Consider the following 23,332-nt stretch of genomic DNA (forward strand, 5'->3'; position numbering starts at 1 on the left):
GATAATGATAATGCTTAAAATCAAATTAATATTTCCAAATAATTATTTTAGAGATGAAATGGCAATTTGATGACGATGGCAGAGAATAATAAACAGGAAGTTGAAAGTACAGACCAAATATATAATAATTCAACGAATTTAAAAGCAAAATAATTCAGTATCAAGGTACTTTTTAATAGCATTATAAAAGTCTTAAAGTTATTCGAGATTACTTTTTAATTCATTGGATTCATATTACATGATAAGAATATTAATCTTTATAAAAGCACGTCTCCTACATTCTACCAGCTCAACTCAACTAGTACTTTCCTGGGTGAATAATTCTTCGAATACTTTGCAAGTGGTCTCACGTGGCCGAGAAAAAAAATTTAAGGAGATATTCATTGCATCAAATCTTTAAAACTGGAATTCGAAAGCTATATCTGTATCCATAGTTTCTTTCTTTTTCTTTTGTCTTTTTCTTTCGCTTTTTTTAACATCAGAATATGCTCGCTGTAAAGTTTTATAGAGCTGAAAAAATTGATATTTTAAGTATGATAAAAGTCTACGCGGCTATCAGAGATTATATACTGTAATAAAAATAAACTTTAAACTCAATGGAACATCGAGATAACTTTTAATTTTTCGTAAAATAGAGCGTGAACTGGAAAAGAAAAGTATGAAGCATGTTACAGTGTTGATGTTGAAACAACAAATTTTTAACACCTGGTTATTGATTTAAAAGCCATTACAACTTTTTATTATTCTTCGAACATCATTTTATTACTGATAAAAATAAAAAAAAATTATCACAGTAAATAAATCACATTTTTTTTGAGTTTTCTTTTTCATTAGATTTTACACCCCGCTCGTAAATATAATAAATCAAAAAATTTAAAATACAATCTAAAAACAGAAATATATTTTCTGGTGAAAGAAATCTCTTACCAGGACACAAAGGTAACAAGGACGTAAATTACAATGAAATAAATAACATATTTAAAATACACAAAGTAATGAATTCATGTGTTATGTAATATGTGTGTTTCCATAAATCGTGCTCGGTAATGCATCATCCAATTCTAAAAATATGCTGATCCGAGTTGACATTTGCGAAGAGGGTAAATGTATCGGCAACTAGAAAGGGATACAATTAAAAAACGCAATGATTTATTCAAAATTTTTATCCATACCACCAAAATATGAAATAAACTCGTTATATAACAACCTAAATACTCAATCATTTAATTTATTACCTATTCCGATTATTTATAAATAATTTTGATAAATTTATCCTATGTATCTATTAGATATATCATTGTAATTATATAAGTATACATTATAACGATGATATTAACATATTTAGCCTGGGACTTTAGATAAGCGCGTCAATAGTCCGTTAAATTTTTATGTCTGTTCATAAACAGTTATTTGAACATTTTATGCTAAATTTCTCCCAGCACAACTTGAGTATATTTAATTTCATAACAAAAATAATAATAATACTTCTGTGATAAGAAATTAAGCCAAATTTAATCCAAAAAAATTATTATCAAAAAATCAATTTTACTCAATTATTTAATGCCAATATCTCACCTTTGAAAGGTATCAATACAATTTAACTATGACCATTTGAGATGTAAATTATTTTCCATGGGACTGAATATCTAAATTGAAATGAACATTTTACAAATACTTGCTTATATTATACAAAGTTTGCTATGTATTATGTGGGTAGACATAAATCGATGACTACTTGTAACTTGTACCAAACTGCTTGAAACTGTCGTTCATTACTACCGACCCAAGTATATAACAGCATAACACATTTTCACAACTTGCTGTTAGAATATATATAACAATAAGTTGGAAACAGTATACATTCTGATTATGTAAGTTATTGTAACTTATACACAAATACATACAACATACAACATATCTATCCTTGACTGTTTTCCCATAAATAAACATATATATTTTGGGAAAAGACAAAACTTGGTGCATTACTTTTATTATAGCGTAAAACTAGATGATAAAAAGACGAAAAATATCAGTGAAATTTAACTTACATGAAGCTGGGATATAAGATATGAGATATAGTTTTACCGTGCATGTATATGTATATAGAAAATTTTGTAAGTTTGGGATATATTTATGTGGATCTTCAGGACAAGGAGCTGGCCATAGACTGCTGCATTCGCAAAACGCTTTTTCAGAGAGATAGAGACGTTAGCAAAAGAGCCAGAGCTAAAAATTACGATCCGCCTTGAACTCTGGTAACCTGCAGTAGACACATCATGGATGATATATTTTTCTCAGCTGGTCCAGAGGTACATACAAAATGGCACCTTTCTCCTCATATGAGGCTGGACTCTTTCTATTCCGGTGGAAGTTAGTTTAAACTATTGAAAATAATGTTTCTTTCTTATCTTGACACTTGCCTACCATGAACGTACTGACCTACGTAATAACTTATACGCTTAAATGATTTATCTGTGTTTATTTTTATTTTTAACTGGTATGCTTCTCCGTGTTTCAGATATCCAAGAGTTTTATGAGCTGACGTTGCTTGACGAGTCTAAGTCGGTCCAGCAGAAAACCGTTGAAACCATTCGCATTGCTGATAAATGGGAAGCCAGCGACGGCCCGATAACACCGACACTTGCATCAAATGACGTAAGTTTTGTACCATACATCATACACTCTACAGATATTAAATAACAGGGATTAAACTATTCTATGTCACACGGGATTGATTTTTAGGGTTTGTTATTACACGTTTCCCCTCGTTATTTTTTAATGAAACGTAAAAATACCAGATCTATTGAATCGAATTTCACCAATTGAATTCATCTATTCAAAATCAAATTACTCATATACTGTTTTTGGCTTTCACTGTCTCTCTCTCTTTCTCTCTCCCTCTTGTTCGATGTAAATGTATATTTATCTGGATGTACCTTTGAATATACATTGGTAAACAATGATATATCATCGGAACAAATAGTAATTATAAGCTAAAGTCAGATAGCTAAATACCACAATAGTATTATCACAGAGTAACGGTAGTAATGGCTTCGGAGTAATTTTATCCAATCCACAATTTTAATTGCTAATTGGGTTTTATCAAACGCTACATTCACACATATGCATCCGTATATACTAGAATTAATACATTAATACAATATTATGTTGTGATACTGGAATACAATGTAAATCATTTAGGGTTACTACATAAATATAAATACGAATACAAATTTGATCGTTTTGATAGAATATTTACACACTAAACTGAGAAAAAGTATTGTTTCACTCGAAATACAAAGTATGAGGTATTTTTTTTTTTTTGACATATTGCATTATTTTTTTTCCTATTAGGTTTTTAATAAATAACTGTATTGTTAAATTTTTAGTATTTTAACTAAACAATCTAATGTTTGTTTTTTCTTAAAATTTTTTTCTGTCTAAATCAAATTTTTAATCAGTATATAAAGAAAATTTTTTAAAATCAAAGAAAAGTCAGCTAGTGTGAGACTTTTAAAAGTCTCTAAAGTGAGACATCCGATCATTGAACGAGTATTTTTACAATAAGTATTTTTACTTCAAGAAAAGTATTATTATTATTACCACAGTAATACCATGTTTATAAACTTGAAAAAAGTCTAGCGACAACAATAGTATAGCATGTGAAAAAACATGTAAATTACAATCATTTTAGAAGTAAAAAATTTTGTGAAATTATGAAACTTTAAAAAATAATTTTTATTCTGTAAAAGTTTTATGCACTCTTTTCAAAGTTAAAGTTTCGATAAATATCGATTTATGTTGTTCATTTAGTCTCATGTATAACCTAGTTTTTTAACACGTTTTCAACTTGAACTTTAATATTTTTATAACTTATTCAATTTTTATATCAATCACAACTTTACTATAATATCCTTAATGCTGAGATTAATACCTCATGCTATTGTAACGTAGCAAAAATAATTATATACTTATACATTTATGTAAGTTGATTCTTTTGAACAAATGCTGAAATCAATGATATTTAATTTTCAGGCCATCATAAACATGTAATATTTTTTTTTTTTAATTTTTAATGTAATCGTATCTATTCACCAATGTTATACTATTAAATAACATCAAAAGCAACGCAGCATATTTAACCCAAAACAAATGACTAAAGTTTGTTATCTTATTACATTACTGTTATTATTTTGTCTAAATAATATAATGTGACGTTTGTTTTGTGTTGATGCACCTTTGTTTGGTGGTATAAAGTTGAGTGGATACAAAGTTGATATGATTATCATGAGAAAAAGACTAGACATAGACATAGACACTGAAAACATAACAATGAGAATAATCATAACTGTAAAATACCAGGTACTTTAATAATGACACTCACCACTCTCTCCTAAGTATGTTGCGATCGCAAGGGGTGATTTCACTGAGCGTTCGTCGAGGATTCGTGTCTACTGTCCTCGAATCCTCGTGGTCAGAAAGATAATGCGGAATGGCTGTTATGAAATGACTACACGACGCATATGGCTCCTCTGTCTCTGTAACAGTTATGTTACAGCTTACAGCCTCTGTAGCAATTGTAGTTGCATGGTTGTAGACGGTAAAGTAAAACGAGGGTAACTGTTGGGCAAATACCCAACCAGTAGCAGTTGGTCAGCTGTCGCACTTGAGAGTAATGCGGGCAGGATGTGGTTACGCCAACATTCCAGGAAGTCTTTGATTAAGCAGACACGCGTTAGTTCTTTAGTTCTCATAGGTAGTAAGAGAGTGCGCGGTCAAAACTGAAACCGGCGTGACATGAGTCGAATAACCTAGCCTACAACCTGGAACTTGGACCTATATGTCACATCGTACATCGTGTTTATATTCTATACATATAATGCATGAAATGCTGGTGGTACTCCTGCTGATGGTCAATCCTTCACTCAGTCAGTTGTTCAGTCACTCGCTCACTTACTCTTTGACTGACACTGATGTTTAACATCCAGTCATTCACTCGGAAAATTCACTGTTAACCACTAAATTCGGCTTCTAGTCACTACACTGGATCTTTGTAAATTTATGCCATGTCAAAGCTTCTAGAGTTTACCAAACATAAGAGCTGTTTTGCTTTGTTTGCTACATTCCTCAGGCGTTTTCGATCAGATTACTCTTGATGGTAAAATAGGTCATTTGAAATTCGAAATAAAAGTCGATTTCTCGATTCTGAATCTTTTTTAGTTCTTCCTACAGTAAACATTAAACTATCTTTAAATGTGTGAAAATTGTTATGGAATAAAATAGTTAAAAATGAATTTAACTCTTTTGAAATACATGGCTGATTTTACCCACCGGCAAATTTGCATGTATTTGAAGTTTCGAAATTTGCTGTAAGCAATCGATAAAAAATTTTTATTTCAACAATATGACAAAAATTTCAGTAAATTTCATTATGAAACTAACTACATTAATTACACTTCTAACTAATTCTATTAAAAACAAATTGATTAATAACCGAAACTCTATTAAAATGTCAATATAATTTACCGTGAAAGCTTGATAAATTGAAAAAACTCCATTGGGATGACAGGTTTTTTTAACACTCTCGCGGGGATAGTCAGAGAAATTTCCTATGACCTTCAAACGTCGAGATCTGTTGAAAAATCGTTTTTCGCAGAACGGGGTAAAACCAATAACTTCCCGATCGTTCAAAATCTTAGATTTTCTTAGCGGGAAATTAAAATATCTCAATATAAAATTTATTGCTTTTTACATGTAGATTCTCAAACTCGAAAAAAACAGAAGCTTTAAATTTCAATCCTGTTACAAGAGATACTTTGATTGAAAGGAAACTGATGTTTACCAATCAAATATTTGTTCCTCCTCCTTTAAATCTTCTTTTCTCAGATTGTACAATACTTCAATTCAATATTTTCCGTATTTTAGCTGCAACCAAGATACGTCTTTAGAAACTACTCAATGATACTTTTACTGTAGCCTTACATAAATAATGCCATCCTACTATACATCTCAGGAGAAATCTTGAGAATAAAAAAATGTGAATTTTTATAAAAAAACTAAAGTAACATGAAAAATGTATTGAATTAATTTTATATCGGGATATTTTTGTAATACACCGACAATATTTATAAATTATTTCAATACGTATAAACACACGCTATTATTTCTCCAGCAGAGGGTTACTCAAGCTCGTGATGAATCAATGTTATCCGATATGTATCTCAATATATAGAAACTCACACATACGTAGACTCGTATCAAAACATTTGTTACAAGCAGATAACCGAGGTACAACGAAAACTTTTAACGTTTCAATTAATCATCATCAAACCAAAACCCAAATTATGATAAATCATATTATATGATCTTCACATTATATGTGATGTCGGAGGAATAATCCACCAGATAAGCACCCTGAAAAACGACTATTTAACAAGTTTATCTGGAAAAAAATGAACATTTTGAACGAAAAAAAAAAGAAGCAGTGTGCGTAACCCCAACTAAATTTCAGGATCATGAGAGACTGTGGTTGGATGATGACGTCACATTCATCAAGCAGTTCACAAACATCCCGCAGTTCACCCCGGGGCATGCGGACCGAGAACTAATATCGCTGCTTCCTCAACTACCATCCTGCTCGCGTGTGATTGCATTTATGGCTAAAGGGTACCACTGGTGAATACCCGTAAATTACGGATAGCTTGTATTGTATATTGTCGACATTTAGTTCCCATATACGGATGTATGTATGTGTGTGAATCTTTATCCAACACAAAACTGACAATTGGATCCACTGTAGTACGATTGTAGCTACCATCACTTTGTTCTAAGCTAAGTATTTTCATTAGTCAAACACACTAAGAAACAAAGGAAAAAGGAAAAATAAATTAAATCTTTTGTGCGTTATTTTCGCTCTTACTTAACCACAAATTAATTAGGAGAACACTAAGGGTTTGCCATTTTTACTCGTAAATTAATACAAAGACAGACAAAGAACCTCCTAAAGTCTCAGGATAAAGACAAAGCGTGTTTTGCTTTTGTAAAAAAACGAAATAAAATAAAATTAGGTTAAGTTATTTCATTCAACTTTAATTGGCTTGTTTTCGAGAGAAATTAGAGGGTTATACGAACAAAATTTTTTAAAAATCAATTTTATTCGTTTCATTTTCATTTATATTCAAGCATGTATGCTTTGTTTGAAAATATTAAATCGATTTTTCTCAAAACTTTCTTTTTGCAGTCAATCAGTCAGATCTTTTAAAAATGGTTGATTGAATAAAAAATTATTTCATGCGTATTTAATATCGATTAACAACATGTTAAAAATTCAGATTTTTATTTTTACATTACCTAAACGTTCGATCTACCTGAATCAATTAAAAAAGGCTCTTCAAAAAAAAAAAAAAATCATTGAAGAACCACTTTTTACTTTTTGATTGCATATACCTCTAATTATTACAGTAGTAAAATATTTAATTCACAAACAGAGTTTAATTATTATAAACTAACTTCTCAATATTAATGAATATTACCTAAGATAACAAGAACCCTGGGTGCTTGCTCACATCTATATATCTATGAAAGCGGCTTATTTGCTATAAGGTATAGATAGTTACAGATACAGATATATACATCTACAGAATTAGACATAGACATACAGATAGAGATAGAGGTAGCGGGTCCAAAGATTGCCCTCACGTAGGAAAGCCAAGCATTGGAGATTTGTCAAGCAGTGATTAATTAGCTGGGTAGGAACGTAGTCGTGTGTTTACCATGACCCTTGTGTTAAATGCAAGATCCGACTGTAGCTTGCTGCAATTTATGTTCAAAACCGCGTGCGGAAGTGTGCAGAATGGTGGTAGCAACACCAGTAGCGCCACCACCGTTATGTCCGAGTAGGCTTCTCTAATCAACGGAGCGTGCCAACTCTGGCTCTAGTCATTAAACATCTGTTAATTTTTATTTATATATTTGATTTTTTAAATTCACATTTACAATCTCAGAGAAAAAGTTTTGTAAAAGCTCCATCAAAGCGATGATTGATCTGTTTGATTATTTGAGACTATTTCACCCGATTAATTGAATGATTGATTGATAAGCCGTAATTGTTAAACGGGTGTTGATCAATATCCTGGAAATAATTGAATAGAAGGATTTAATTTGTTCATTTTTGACGTATTTATATTCACTAGGATCTATAAACAAACCAATCAAATTTTTTCAAATGATCATGTCAAAATTTGAACCCTTAAAATTGATATTAAAAAACATGGAAATAAACATTTTTCCCACTTCCATTCGCGACCTCTAAATATCAAATATCGAGAGTTCAATCTTTGCCAGGATTTTTATTTTAGCACTGTTGCGGAATCATTCAAACCTTCCCGCAACAAACTGGTAGCACCGAGGCGCCGCTACACAAGCGCCCTCGGGTGTCCTACCTCAACTCAACTGGCTCACCGGCAAGCAGCCATACTCCTCATAACACGTGCTAATTGTACAGCGTACACACGCATTTACCGTGACCAGTGCATTTCTTTGTGTATTTACAAAATCATCAAGCTCATCCACTCAACTTTACTGAAGCCAACTACAGCATCGCTACTCATCTTTATTCACCAGCAATCATTGGCAACTTAGGTACAATTAAGTATTTATTGTAAATCATCTGAGATCACTTTATCACAACCTATACTCTCATGTTCCCTCTCTCTCTTACTCATTGTCACATGGCTACCCATGTGTCGCTCTTTCTCATACATATGTATAGCAGCCACCTACACTTTCCACCTAGCAACAATCACGTGTTACAATTGTTAATAGAAATTCGTCATCCTGCGGCAAAATCAAATGCCGCATTGCAGATGTTGCTTGGTGGGGATTGGGGGTGACTGCTACCTGCTCTTGGGCCTGTCGGCCATTCTGTGTTCAACAACCTGGGCTCCATCTCGCATCCCGAGACCCACGTAATCAATTAAGCTCATTATTGTTAAGGCTCATTCGCTCACACTGTGAAAGTTAATTATATTGTTAATTGAATAATGATCCAGTGACTCCAAATTATACAGCTCACCCAACTAAACATTACTCATATTTATCGCTCATAATTGCTAATGTTAATTATATTGTAAACTAATTAACAGTTCAATTGAAGATTGAATTTCTACAACTCATGCTCAGTCTAATTAATATGCTTTAATTAATACAACTCAATTAAACTCAACAACGCGTACTCATGAATTAATGTAATAATTCAAGATCATAATAAGTGTTCAAAGTGCTCAATATTTGTGAACTACTCAAACTCTGTACAACCAAAACTACGCCTATGATTAATTTTAGAATAAATACTATTATAACCACGAATGTGTCTCCTCCATCTTTTAACACCTAGTCCCGGCAAATAAATATTTAATGTTAAGACAATTATCTTACAAGCACTCTCTTCCAAAATTAAATAATCATTTAAAAAAAAAAAACATATGTAAATTTTTTTGATACATCCTTATAAATTTATACAAAATGTAGAGCATTATTTATTTATATTTAACAGTAGCATCATGCAAAATGATGTACGAGGAGTAAGTGAAATAGCAAAATGTTTGCAGTAGATTATTCACATTTGGCGTCAAAAGCAATTTGTTAGTCATGACCTCTAGTATATTTCATCTTGTTGAACGTTTCTCTCTTGATACTATGTACTCTACTCTATGCTATTCGTCTATATCTCCATTCACCGCACTGTTGGTTGTTCTCAATGTGTGTCTATGTCTGGGATATAATAACGCTAACGTATACAGCAAGAAACCTGTTATCAAGCACGATAGCAAGCATCCTACCTCGATAGTATCTGGTACCTACTTATCGACTAACCAGCCAAGAGAAATAGGAACAGAAGCTATAGTATTATATGGAAGACACGGTTCCATCCCGGATGGTAGATGTAGGTGACGAATACAAAGGAGAGTAACACCCGGCGTGCACACCGAAATACGCCAGGAGGATTTCCGTTATATACCAACACATTTACAACACCTCGATGCTGCTGCTGCTGCTGCTGCTAGCGTGCATACATACGTTCTCTCGACATTTTAGACACTCATGGAGACCCCGAGTAAATGCAACAAGAAACGACGTGACTTTCGAGATCTAAACTCTTCACCCTCCACCCACCACCCACCACCTACCCAAGAGTATGAGGACGCATTCCTCTCGATCTTGGGTTCAATTGTCTTGTTGTTGTCAGCTGTTGATGTGTGTTGTACTTTATCAATGCGCTTTTTCTCTGGTAATATTTTACAGTTCATTCGAAAAAGAGTGTGTTATATTTTATGGCGATGGTAATGGATGAGGTGATTGATTTATTATTTAAACAAACTGTACGTTCTTCGATAATAGATTAAATATTTGATAATAATTAACTCATGACGTTCAATAGGAAATAGTTCAGGCTAATGTATACTCATGTTGAGGACCTGTTACGTAAATATATATGCTCATCATCTTGCTTGTCTGTGCAGATTCTCTGTCAATATTGATGTTGGTTAAGTAATTACGAGATTGTATTTGGTGGACTTATTTTAACTTTGATAGGCTAATTATCTCGGTTATTATTTATAAGGTATCTAAAACTTTATGCATGACCTCTTGTGCCTGTTGTTGACATGGTATTTGAACCTATCTATTATTTAATTTGAAATTTATTCATCAAACTGATAGTAGTAAATTTTGAGGAGATTTTATCAATGACTTATAGTGTTGGTAATTTAAATTTAGGTGTAAATATCATTTGGGAAAATGATAGAGTTTTTCAATGAAACTGTTTTTTCGAAGTTTAAACGGCAAATTGATAAACTACAAAAAATATTAAAAGAATACGAGTTTTAGATGGGTAATAATTTTGCAATCAGCAATCAAAAATCAATCGTCACAAATTTTTTATTTATATTCAGCGAAGCGAGTGAATAAATGCAAACATGTTGATATTATTTCAAATCAGAATTTATGGCTTAACCAATAAAATAACTCAACTTTCAAAAGCTGTTCGGGGTTGGAAAATAAATTATCTATGAAACAAAAAGTAATGTGTCAAATTGACCAAGTGATACAAAAATTGTATCTTATCTATTTTTAAATGGAAATGACATACTCTTGCTCCTATTAATATAAAAGCACTATTAAAAGAGGCACTAAAATTATTAAGAAAAAAAATTAACTATAATATTTCATATATTTCACTGATAAAGTATCTCAATTCGCTCCAGGATAAAATAATTTTGAATTATGTAATCCATTATCATCTTAGAACAGTGTTCACGTTAATTGAAGTTAAATGGCGCGACATCAATTCATCGTTACCTGTTATACCCAGGATGTTAACGACAAATGTACCACTGAGTAATATAATAATTATTAACGTACTAAATGGAATTAACTCTAGATACAATAACCATCATGAACAATGAAATTAATAATTATAGCTTTTCACTTCGTTTGTAATTAAGTTTAAATTGTCGTCGGGTTGTACTAGTGTTTACGTTAAAAGGTCAGTATATAATTATTTTTGCCACAGCTAATTCAATTTAGCTAAAACACCTTTCTTATATTCATATCGTTGCGATAAATTTATAATAGGAGCAGCGAGATTTTATTTATTTGTTCGGAAATATTTAAAATAAAATCTAAACTTTGAGTAAATTTCTTATTTTAAATTTAAAATAAAATTTCGAACACAATACTACTGAGTAAATATACTAAAAATACTAGTGATAATAATAATAATAATAATAATAATAATAATAATAATAATAATAATAATAATAACAATAATAATAATAATAATAATAATAATAATAATAATAATAATAATAATTTATTATTATTATTATTAATATAATAATAACTGGGAGTCAATCCCGAAATAGTGGAATGTATTCGGCGTACAATGCAGCTCTGGCGAACGCGATTTCACATTGGAAGTGGAAACGCATTGCACGTAACCGGAGTTGTAGAGTACAAACGAGGGGTCTTCCAAGGCGATTCCTTGAGCCCTCTGCTGTTTTGCATTTCACTGCTGCCTATATCTGTTGCTCTCCGTAAAACTCGTGGGTACTCTGTGGGGCCTCCGGGTGATCGAAGATATTCGATCACCCATCTGCTTTACATGGATGATCTGAAGCTATATAGTGCTGATGAAGATCATCTACAAGCAGCCCTCAACATCGTAGCAGAGTACACACGAGATGTCGGAATGTCTTTTGGGTTGGACAAGTGTGCGGTCGTACATCTGGCGAGGGGTAAGTGCTCTGATACTGGTGATGATGTCGAATTAGTGGATGGGAGCGTCTTAAGCCAATTAGACGCCGGGGAGTTGTATAGATATCTAGGAATGGAAGAGCACCGCATGCATGCGGTCTCTGAAGTCCGAACAACTCTCCAGAGCGAGTATGTTAGGAGACTCCGGAAAATTTGGTCCTCCGAACTTTCCGGCAAAAACAAAGTCTCAGCTACTAACATGCTCGCTGTCCCAGTCTTACTATACTCTTTCGGTGTCCTGAAATGGACCTGAAAGGATTTACGAGATCTCGACATCAAAACCCGTAAGATCATTAATATGAATCGGAGCATGCACCCCAATTCATCAGTCGCCAGATTATACCTCTCCCGGTCCATCGGTGGGAGAGGTTTGCAGAGTTTGGAGCGGCTTCACGACCGTTTGGTCCTGGGTTTAACTCACGAAGTTGTCAATTTCACTGCAGACGAGGATGACTTTCTTATGCAAATTGTACATAAACATGAAAATGCGCATAAGGGGTCATTCTTGTATAAGGCAGCAATATATGCGGCAAGAACCCTTGGTCTTGGAGAAATAAACGCTCTTATGGAACTCCGAAAGGAGGAATTTAAGAGCGTCATCAGAAGCGCCGAGGAAAAACTACTCCTTGGCGAACTGATGGACAAGTCCATGCACAGCGTGTTCTTTAAACACGTGCGTGATCATGGCTTGTCCATCCAGCTGACGTTTTCCTTCTTAAAGTCAGCGGGCCTGATGTCCGAGACTGAAGGGTTCATATTTGCCTGCCAAGATGGTGTCATTAACACTCTTGAGTACCGTAGCAAGGTGCTCCAGGTGCAGCTTCCGGACACGTCCTGTAGGAGGTGTAGACAACATCCGGAGACGCTTATGCACCTTTTGTCGGCATGTCCAGTGCTGGCGAGAGGTGCATATATCCAGCGTCACAATGCTGCCCTGAGAGTACTGTACTACTATCTTCGTCATTGCTACGGTATTGACGTGACACCAGTGCTGCCTTATTTGCCAGGAGATATTCCCCAGGTTGTTGAGAATGACAGTTGCAAAATTTATTGGAACATGCCATTTGCAACAACCCGGCGGATAGATCACAACAAACCTGATATTGTGCTCTTCGACAAGGCCACTCGTGACATTTATGTCATTGAGTTCTCGGCCCCGGCTGAATACAACATCTCAGCCAAAGAAGAGCACAAAGACAAATATATCAGGATCTCCTGTTTGAAATTGGTAAACTTTATCCAGGTTACCGTGTCAAGCTTGTCGTCCTGATTGTTGGCGTCCTAGGAGGGATGAAGCAGTCTTTTGTATCCTCACTTGCCAAAGTTCCAGCTTGCTCATCAAAAGCTGAGTTCTTGGCAGTTAGGATGCAGAAGGCTGTTTTACTTGGTTCTCTCCGTCTCTTAAGGGAAATGACTTTGGCCTGCTGTGATCACTAACCGCCTTGTTGTGCGGAGTGGTCCAGCAGTAACGGACGGAGCTCAGGCTGGGCCCTCGGAGAATCGGACTCCGGGGATAACCCCCCTGAGCATTTAATAACAAAATAATAATAATAATAATAATAATAATAATAATAATAATAATAATAATAATAATAATAATAATAACAACAAATATAAGAAAAGTAATAAAATGTTGAAATATTTTTTATCGGGATTACTATCAAGTGAATTTTATGTTGTCGAAAGAATTGCAGAACCAAGTAAAACGTCTACTTGTGCATTTTTCTTTTATTTCGAGCTCCTCTTCTTTAAATGAGATGAAAAAAGTGCATGGATAATAATGGATCTATGTGTATGTGTGTATGTCTGTATGTAAGAATCGACTACTGGTTACTGCGTTGTGTTCAGTTCCTGTTAACTCGAGCAAGTCTAACGCAACTCGACGCTTTTGCGACTTTTCTGTCGATTCAAACTTTTCTTGATGTGGAATAGGAAACTCAAGTTAAATTTATCGTTTTGTTCTTACGTCCGGTAATATTTTTAAATTTACCCAAACTTTATTGATTCTTTTTTTGTCAAAACAAAAATCTTCGGAGAATAAAAAACATTTCAAATAATGTGTCACTTTATATTCATTTTCTTTTACAACAAATTCAAAATAATAAAAATAATAATACTAAAATAACAGAATTACGGATTATTGAAATTAATAATGTCAAATCAATTAAATTATTGTTAAATAAAGCGACGTTTCGTTCCCATTGAGACTTTACCAAGCTTTAAAAAATATATAACAATTAATTAATACATGTTATTATTATTTATTGCAATAATGAACAAAATAACATGTATGAGATGAATTGAAAAAACAATTACCCTGAGGAAGGCTTTGATATTAAATAATTATTAAAACAAAAAAAAATTTTCAATCTTGAACACAAAAACTACTAATTATTATTAGTAATAGCTAATAATAGCATGTATTGATCATCATCATTATTGTAGTTTTCAGAGTTTGATAGAGTCTCAATAAATGCAAAAAAAAATTAAAAACAAGAATAATTATTATAATTGAAATAAGTAGAACTATTTAAAACAAATATTAAGAGCTGCAATGAAAATAAGATACAGCTAAAATTTTTAAATATCTTAAAATAACTACCTGAAGTGGAGACAAACTTTCGTACTCTAATGAATCCTCTAGTGGAGAAGCGAGTGATTCCCGATAAGACAAACTTCCCTGGAAAAACAATTTCCTTTCTCGCTTGATTCGCTATCCCCGACAAGAAACTAAACACATTTATATACATGTATAAAGTTCACCGTGAAATGAATTTTATCTTCTTCACCGCCCTTAGACTCATTTAGTTGTCTTAGAGCTTCGTGTTCGCCAGCTTAATCTACAATCCGATTTATTTTGATTACAACCCGAGATACTAAAGACACTGATGGTGACAACACTTTTGCTCACCATCATCATTAATCCTTTATCCCATTTACAAATTAATTGTTCGCTAATTCTTCACTTGATCCCGTATTTATGTTGGTATTTATATTTATGGTTTGAATTATAATTATAATTATATTAAATTACTACTCAACCCAATTTCCACAAGCTCAATTTATTTAATTAAATTCTAATGCAATGGCGGATAATTGAGTTTACCATTCCTAGATACGTTTGCTAAAATTAATTTCTGCTTTTATTATAATCGATAATTTACAATGCAAAAATTTATACCGTCCACTAATTATGTAATTGTATTGGCGTCACTTTACATATCACTTTAATGAAATTTTCATAATTTAATTTATTCAATAATCAAGGTTTATAAAAATTTAACGTAATTATTTATTTTTTTTATATCACAATTTTTTCTCACATAAAGTATTATTAAAAATGAAACATTTAATGTAACAATTAAAAAAAAAGTATGTATTCAAAATTTATCCTACACGAAAACTGGATTAATTTTTTTTTTTGAGTTAAAACGAATTTAAAATTCATAAATTATAAACAAAAGTTTCTTATAATAATCAGATAAAGATTATTTAAAAATGACAAATTTTAAAATACGAGTCAATTTTTAAAGCTGGAATAACTAAAACAACAAATAATGAAACTCAATTCCCAAAAAAGTAAATAAAAAAATGAAAATCAAAGTATCTAATTTAAAACTAAGAGAATCAAAGCATCAAATCCTCAAGTATTGATTTGAGATATAAGATAGTGATAATATCGCCAATTTACGTGATTTAACGATAAAACAGACTACATACCCACGAGAGAGAATCGGAAATGCTTTCTTACTATTTAGTCAAGCTTTGAGCTCCTACTGCCGACTATCTAGCCCTCCAACCACACACACACACAAAGGTATAGTACATCTTTTATCACTTGCACACAATACAATACCGGTAAGCTCCCACATACACTTACTCACGCTTCCACCAGAAAATAGCGTAGTAGCCTATCACTATTACTATACACTTGGGTTTGTTTGCGATAAGTACTCGAGAGTCGAAGCCAGCCAAGAGCACAAAGTACTTATTGTTAAATCCCTTAAGTTCCAACTCTTAGGCGTGCTTCATACTCATTTCGTTATCAACTATTTATATCTATAACTAAAATCTTACCGAATAGTTATAAAATGGTAGCATCTGAGTATCTAGTAAATATAAATGACTTTCTATTCTTACCTGCAAAGTTTTTGCTCTAAACTAAAGACTCAAGACGAGTTTATTATTATTATTATTATTTTATACCGCATACGACTTCAAGCGTGATCAATTATTCCAAAAGCTTGGAATGAGAAACGCACTACCAAAAGCATGCACTGTCTACGAGAGCTTGGGTAAATAGTTGCAGGTGCCTTCAAAGTTCTTGATTTTCGCTCGACTTGCTAATCCATCAGATCCTCCATAAGGTCCTTTCAATTTATCTGTCTAACAAACTAACTGTATGACTATCTATCCATCTGTCTATCTTCCTCAATACCTATTTCTATCCCCGATGTACAACGCCGTCAATGTCATTGACCCATTTCAGCAGACAAGATAGAGCCGTAGTATCTCCTCCGAAGGCTTGACTCTAATACCTCCGTTAATTCCATCTAACACTAGATAGTTATACCTCCTTCATCTATTTATACCTATGCATATATATATATATATATATATATTAGGGTGGGTCAAAAAAATCGAATAATTTATTTTTGATTTTATACTCTGAAAAATAGGTTCGTAGACACCTAAAAAGAATTCTCTCCAAGTATAAGCTCTTAATTATAACGGGAAGGTCCTCCGCTTTGCGGGTTTCTATTTTTTTCGAATAATCAGATAAAAAAATTTATATCTCGCTTCCAACTGCTTGGAAAAATATTCCGTGGCATAGATTTTGTGAGAAATTGAATGCTTTACAAAAAGGTCTCTTATGACTTTTTCAAAAACTCAACCGATTAAAAGATATTCATAGTTGAAGTTTGGCTATTTTAAGGAAAATATTCGTTTTTATTATGAATTTTATAAGTCGATGAAAAAAATTATTTCGGATTGCGGAACTCATGATTTTGTAGGAAATTTACTGCTCTACAAAAATGGTCTCTTATGATTTTTTGATTAAGTGAAGCCGTTACGAGATATTCATCGTCAAACATTAACGAATATCAATATTTCCAGTTTTTGATCAATAATTCGATAAATTTTAATTTAAACTATGAGTTTCAGGAAAATTTACATAAATTTGAGTTTCGATCGATAAAGAAATGTTATAATAAGTTAGATAAAGAATTATTGGAATTATCATTGATTTTCCTTGGAGAAATGCCTCAAGAAAAGATTTCTTTCAAACGTCCTGGTGCTGTTCATCATGCTAGATGGATGGCTAAGGCCATTTATAGTTTGAAAATGTATCTATTCAGAGATGAATTCAAACTCTCTCAGAAAGAATTGCATGGTCTTCGTCATTTCTGTATTTTTATAGTCACATTGTATTTAAAAGCTTGGTTTTCATCAACTTCTGCAACAACTGCTGCTTATCATGACTTGCAGTTTATGAAAAATTTATTGGAGTACAAACATATCAATCCTTTGATTTCTTCAGCTACGTGTGAAAAAATGATTTCGCACTTATGGTATTTGAGTGATGAACTTGCCATTTTATCACTGTTTGACGATGGCGTTCCATTAGAAGTAAAAAAACGTATTGTTGAAGCTGTTAATACTCGTGAAGGTACAGATTCTAAAGCTAAAAGATTTGTAATTGCTAAAAAGATTTGAATTCATTGGCGCAGAGAACTCTGAGTGACTTTGTGTCTAAAAAGTCATTAAATCTTTTCAAAATCTTCGATCTACCGTATGACTTTCTTGATGTCGATGTTGAATTATGGCCTACTAATGAGAGTTATCTCGAAAATAAAGAATACTTTCAACAACTAAAAGTTGTCAATGATTCAGCAGAGCGAGCTGTTGCATTAGTCAGTGAATATAATCAATGCTTGACAAAAATGAAGAACAATTCCAGTACTTATTACAAGTTGTCAAAGAACATCAAAAACATTCCCAAATTGTAATAAAAGAAATTATTTATAGTAATAGCGTACTGTTATGTTAAAAATATAGACAATTATATTGCAATTGATAATTCAATAAAAAATTTATCTATAAAAAAGTTAAATACTGGTTGTTTCTCACTTGATTCAATACTTTTCATATTAAATTTGACAAAGAAATATGTCATTCACTTCAAATTAAACTAATCATTGGCTATATGTCGAAAAAAATGCTCTAATTTCTTGTTTTAATGCAATCAAACAAGCTCAAGACTGAAAACAATATTAAAAAATTGTTTATAACATTTCTTTATCGATCGAAACTCAAATTTATGTAAATTTTCCTGAAACTCATAGTTTAAATTAAAATTTATCGAATTATTGATCAAAAACTGGAAATATTGATATTCGTTAATGTTTGACGATGAATATCTCGTAACGGCTTCACTTAATCAAAAAATCATAAGAGACCATTTTTGTAGAGCAGTAAATTTCCTACAAAATCATGAGTTCCGCAATCCGAAATAATTTTTTTTCATCGACTTATAAAATTCATAATAAAAACGAATATTTTCCTTAAAATAGCCAAACTTCAACTATGAATATCTTTTAATCGGTTGAGTTTTTGAAAAAGTCATAAGAGACCTTTTTGTAAAGCATTCAATTTCTCACAAAATCTATGCCACGGAATATTTTTCCAAGCAGTTGGAAGCGAGATATAAATTTTTTTATCTGATTATTCGAAAAAATAGAAACCCGCAAAGCGGAGGACCTTCCCGTTATAATTAAGAGCTTATACTTGGAGAGAATTCTTTTTAGGTGTCTACGAACCTATTTTTCAGAGTATAAAATCAAAAATAAATTATTCGATTTTTTGACCCACCTAATATATATATATATATATATATATATATATATATATATATATATATATATATATATATATATATATATATATATATATATATATCTTCGAGTTATCTTATTATCTCTGTTTGATCGAAATTGTTTCAGCCACAAAACGCAGAAAGTCAACAAGTTCATCAAACTATTTAATTATTAACTCTCGCAGAATAAACCGATCAAACGAGCTCGCCGAAGGCGAGCGAAGTTCGATCGATATTATGCGAAGACGTCTCGTTCGAAGATGATTACAAATGTAGTAGCGTCAGCTATGTCCAAATCCACAACTTTTAGAGTTTAAACTTTAAAATTCTCGGTGCTGCCGTCTCTCATGGTGGCGCTCCGTATCACTTACTCACTTCATATTTTTTAGAGCTTTTGCTTTGCAATTAAAGATTAAGGAACTTAGTTTCATCGTTTCAATTTAGAAGATGATTACGGGCAGGGATATGCTTGTTTGTGGTGGGAAGTAATCATCTTCGAACGAGACGTCTTCGCATAATATCGATCGAACTTCGCTCGCCTTCGGCGAGCTCGTTTGATCGGTTTATTATGCTACGACGTCTCGTTCTCGATGATTACAAATGTAGATGTTTAGAGATGTTTAATTTCCTTACTCTTTTATTTTTCTCTTTTTTTTTTTTTTTTTTGTAAGTATGATCAAAAATTAAACACTCCTTTATTCATTCTAATTTTTATTTAATGAAGCATGCAGATGATTTAGTATGATAATTATATTAACTTTATGTAAGAACACTTCGTGCAAATGAATCACTTGATTCCTGTATTGGTCTATTGTAAAACCTAGCGAAGACGGATGACTGCTTGGACCATCCTGCGGTCCGTCTAATTGTGTCGATATCAATTCCCCGAGCATTGGCTTTGGAGACTGCGGCGTGTTTGGTACTGTACGCGCTGAACTGAGTCGTATCAACTCCAGCGATCTTCAAGAAATTTTTTACCCAATGGCCGAGAGTTTGAGCACTTATAGCCTTATGTGGCTTAACCGTAGAGATGAACAGGGCTTTAACATTTCCTCTCAACTGTTTAGTTACTTCCAAATATTGTAAGAGACACTTAGCTACGCATATTTTTTGTTTTTCTCCAAAAAACGGAAGAGTTAAATCTGGTTGGTAACCACCCGGTTTTGATGTCTTTATTAATTCTGGAACCTTGATATTAATAGCAGTGGCGGATATTTTGATATTATCTATGCTGATGACCGCCATAGTTTGCAGGCGTTGAGCTGTTGCGAGCATCATGAGTGTGACTGTCTTTTGTGATAATTCCTTAATTTTTAAGCTTACAGTCTCCGGCATAGATTCCATATACTGCAGAACGCAATCAACATTCCACGTCGTTGTATATTTAGGCCTGGTGGGACGATTTTTGAAAATGCCCCGCATGAATCGCGTTATAAGTTTCTCATTTGAGTGATCTTGATGAGTGATGAGAGCTATAGCTGCCCTGTCGGAATTAAGTGTACCATATTTATATCCTAAATGAAACCTTCTAGTAAGAAATTCTACGATCCTGACGTCGTTAGTTTGATGGACATCGTAATTCTTTTCCTTCGTGAATAACCACCATGCCTTAAGAGAGGATTTGTATTGCTTCAATGTAGATTTTGTGACCGAGTCTACCATGATATTTACTGCTTCTATCGGGAGTCCCTGATTTAAGTATTTTTGCCTGATAAGTACGCCACTACCAGGGAAAGCGTCCTCGCCAGCGGATGTGTCTTGGTTCTACAAGGAGATAATAACAAATTATTATTAGGTTTAAATACAATAGGTGGTTCTCTGAGCAACGAATTAAATAGAGGATACCACGGCTGAGTGGGCCAGTTTGGTGCTACTATTACCCCCTCAGCTTTGTCGGTAATAAATTTCTTAATCACTGCAGTGATTAAAGCGAATGGTGGAAAGGCATACACCCTTTCATTCTTCCAGGATATTGTGAATGCATCTACTTTAAAAGATTCTGGGTTAGGGAATCGGGAGCAAAATCTTTTAACCTTCCGGTTCTCATATGTTGCAAATAAGTCTATAGTAAAAGAGCCAAATTCTCTAACAACTGAGTCAAAAACTTCATTTGATAATTCCCACTCTGTGTCTATGTTCGTAATTCTGGAAGCTGTATCGGCATAAAAATTTTCTTTTGACGAAATATAACTGGCAAAGATCCAAATTTTCCTATGCTCGCACCAATCCCAAATTTCCTGTGCTAGATTACTAAGTTTCGGAAACTGGACACTGCCGGCTCTATTGATATAAGCTATGGCTGTAGTGTTGTCTATTCTTAGGAGTATTTCACAGTTATTTAATTTACTCGCAAATGACTTGAGAGCGTGAAAAGCTGCTAAGAGTTCTAAGAAGTTTATGTTGTATCTGAGCTGCTCAGCATTCCACCAGCCATGGGCTGATTTCCCATCGCAGAAAGCTCCCCATCCTGTTAAGGAAGCGTCTGAAGAAATCTCGATACTATATTCTGTTGTTCTTATTGGATTTTTTCCAATTTGGCTATTTATTCCCCACCAAATTAGATCCCTTTCCAAATAGGACTTAACCACCATTTTACCATCATAATCTCCATCATTTACCAATAAATCCAGGAATTTTTGAGGTTCTAATTTTTTACAGTGGGACAAACCATAAGCAACTGCTGGACAGGCAGCATTTAGCGTACCTAACAACGTAGCAAAATCTCTAATTTTACACTCTCTTCCTATTTTAAATTTAGCAACAAGATTTTTAATGTGCTCCTTTTTTGCATCTGTTAGTTCAATAGTATAGTCAACTGAATTTACTATAAAACCAAGAAATTTGCATTTTTGTGCAGGAACTAAGCTACTCTTCTCATTATTAATGACAAACCCAAGTTTTTGTAAAAAATTCTTTGCCCATAAAACTTTCTCCCGACCGATATCATAAGATTTCGCTATGAAAATTATGTCATCAAGATAAATTGCTAGCAAAAAACCCTTCTCTCTCAGGAAATTCACAACTGGTTTCATCAACTTGGTGAAAATATAAGGACTTATCGACAAACCAAAAGGGAGACACGTGAACTGATAGATTTGGTTCCGGAAAATAAACTTCAAGTATTTCCTAGTACTTTTGGCAACTGGCACAAGAAGGTAGGCATCTTTGAGGTCTATAGACGCCATAAAATCATTTAACATCAGAAGATTTTTACAGTTCTGATGTCTTCCATCTTAAAATGAGGGGCTGTAATATACTTATTTAAATTTTTTAAGTTCAATATAAACCTATGAGAACCATCCGGCTTTTTAACCAAGAAATAAGATGAAATAAATTGATCTTCGACAGCGTCGCATTTTTCTATAGCTTTTTACTGAAAAGTTTGTTAATTTCTATTTCAATTAATTTTTCCTCATTTTCTGACCTAATTCGTTGCTCAGGAATAGCCTTTTGCTGAGGCATATTCTGGAACTGGATATTGTATCCTTTCAAAAAGGATAGAATGAAATTATCTGTCGTTATATTTTTCCATTCTCTCTGGAAAAAACATAACCTACCGCCTATGGGTAGCTTTCTTACCTCAGTTACTTCTTCGACAGGTCCTTGGAGTCCCTGCTCTTCTCCCGCGATGAAATCTGACCTCTGCGGCTCTGATTTCTCAACTTGAAGCGCGAGAATTTCCGATGATTGACTGGGCTCGCCTGTCTGTATGGGGCAGACGGGCCTTTCCAGTTTCCCTGGGCTTGAGAACTTGAGAACGGTCTCTTGGGAGTTTTATCAGTCCCTTTCAAGCTTTGACAAGCACTTTCAATAGTTCTTGCTTCTTTAATTTGGTCTGCCAGCTTGTCACCATAAAGCCATTCTTCTGAATGGATTGAATCCACCAAGGATTTTACACTCTTTTTCATTACTGGTGTAATATATGCTTTTCTAGCTGCCGAGTGCTGGTGGAAAGTTTCAGCCAATAACTTTCCAGCATCACTGAGGCACTCCAACAGCTTCAATTCATCAACTTCGTCGTCTGGATCTTTGAGCAGTATCGACATAGCAGACCCCACAGCAATAATTGCCGTTCCCACCTGTTCCTGAATTTCAACAAAATGTTGATCTCTCTTCTTGGTAACTTCCGCTAGAGCTCCC

The 23,332-nt window shown here is 33.3% G+C and overlaps 1 protein-coding gene across 13 annotated transcripts in view; it reads left to right on the forward strand.

Moving 5' to 3' along the window:
- Positions 1–23,332, forward strand: part of LOC141531521 (disks large 1 tumor suppressor protein-like) — a 309,925-nt gene that overhangs the window by 167,530 nt on the left and 119,063 nt on the right. For all 13 annotated transcript variants that reach the window (XM_074249400.1, XM_074249401.1, XM_074249405.1 and 10 more), the window contains one exon: positions 2,519–2,655. In XM_074249400.1, coding sequence (XP_074105501.1) covers positions 2,519–2,655 — 137 coding nt within the window. The remainder of the gene's footprint in view (positions 1–2,518; positions 2,656–23,332) is intronic.

Source organism: Cotesia typhae, unplaced genomic scaffold, assembly GCF_013202065.1.
Source record: "Cotesia typhae breed Kobodo isofemale line unplaced genomic scaffold, CoteBio_Ctyphae contig_5, whole genome shotgun sequence".
NCBI lineage: Eukaryota > Metazoa > Arthropoda > Insecta > Hymenoptera > Braconidae > Cotesia > Cotesia typhae.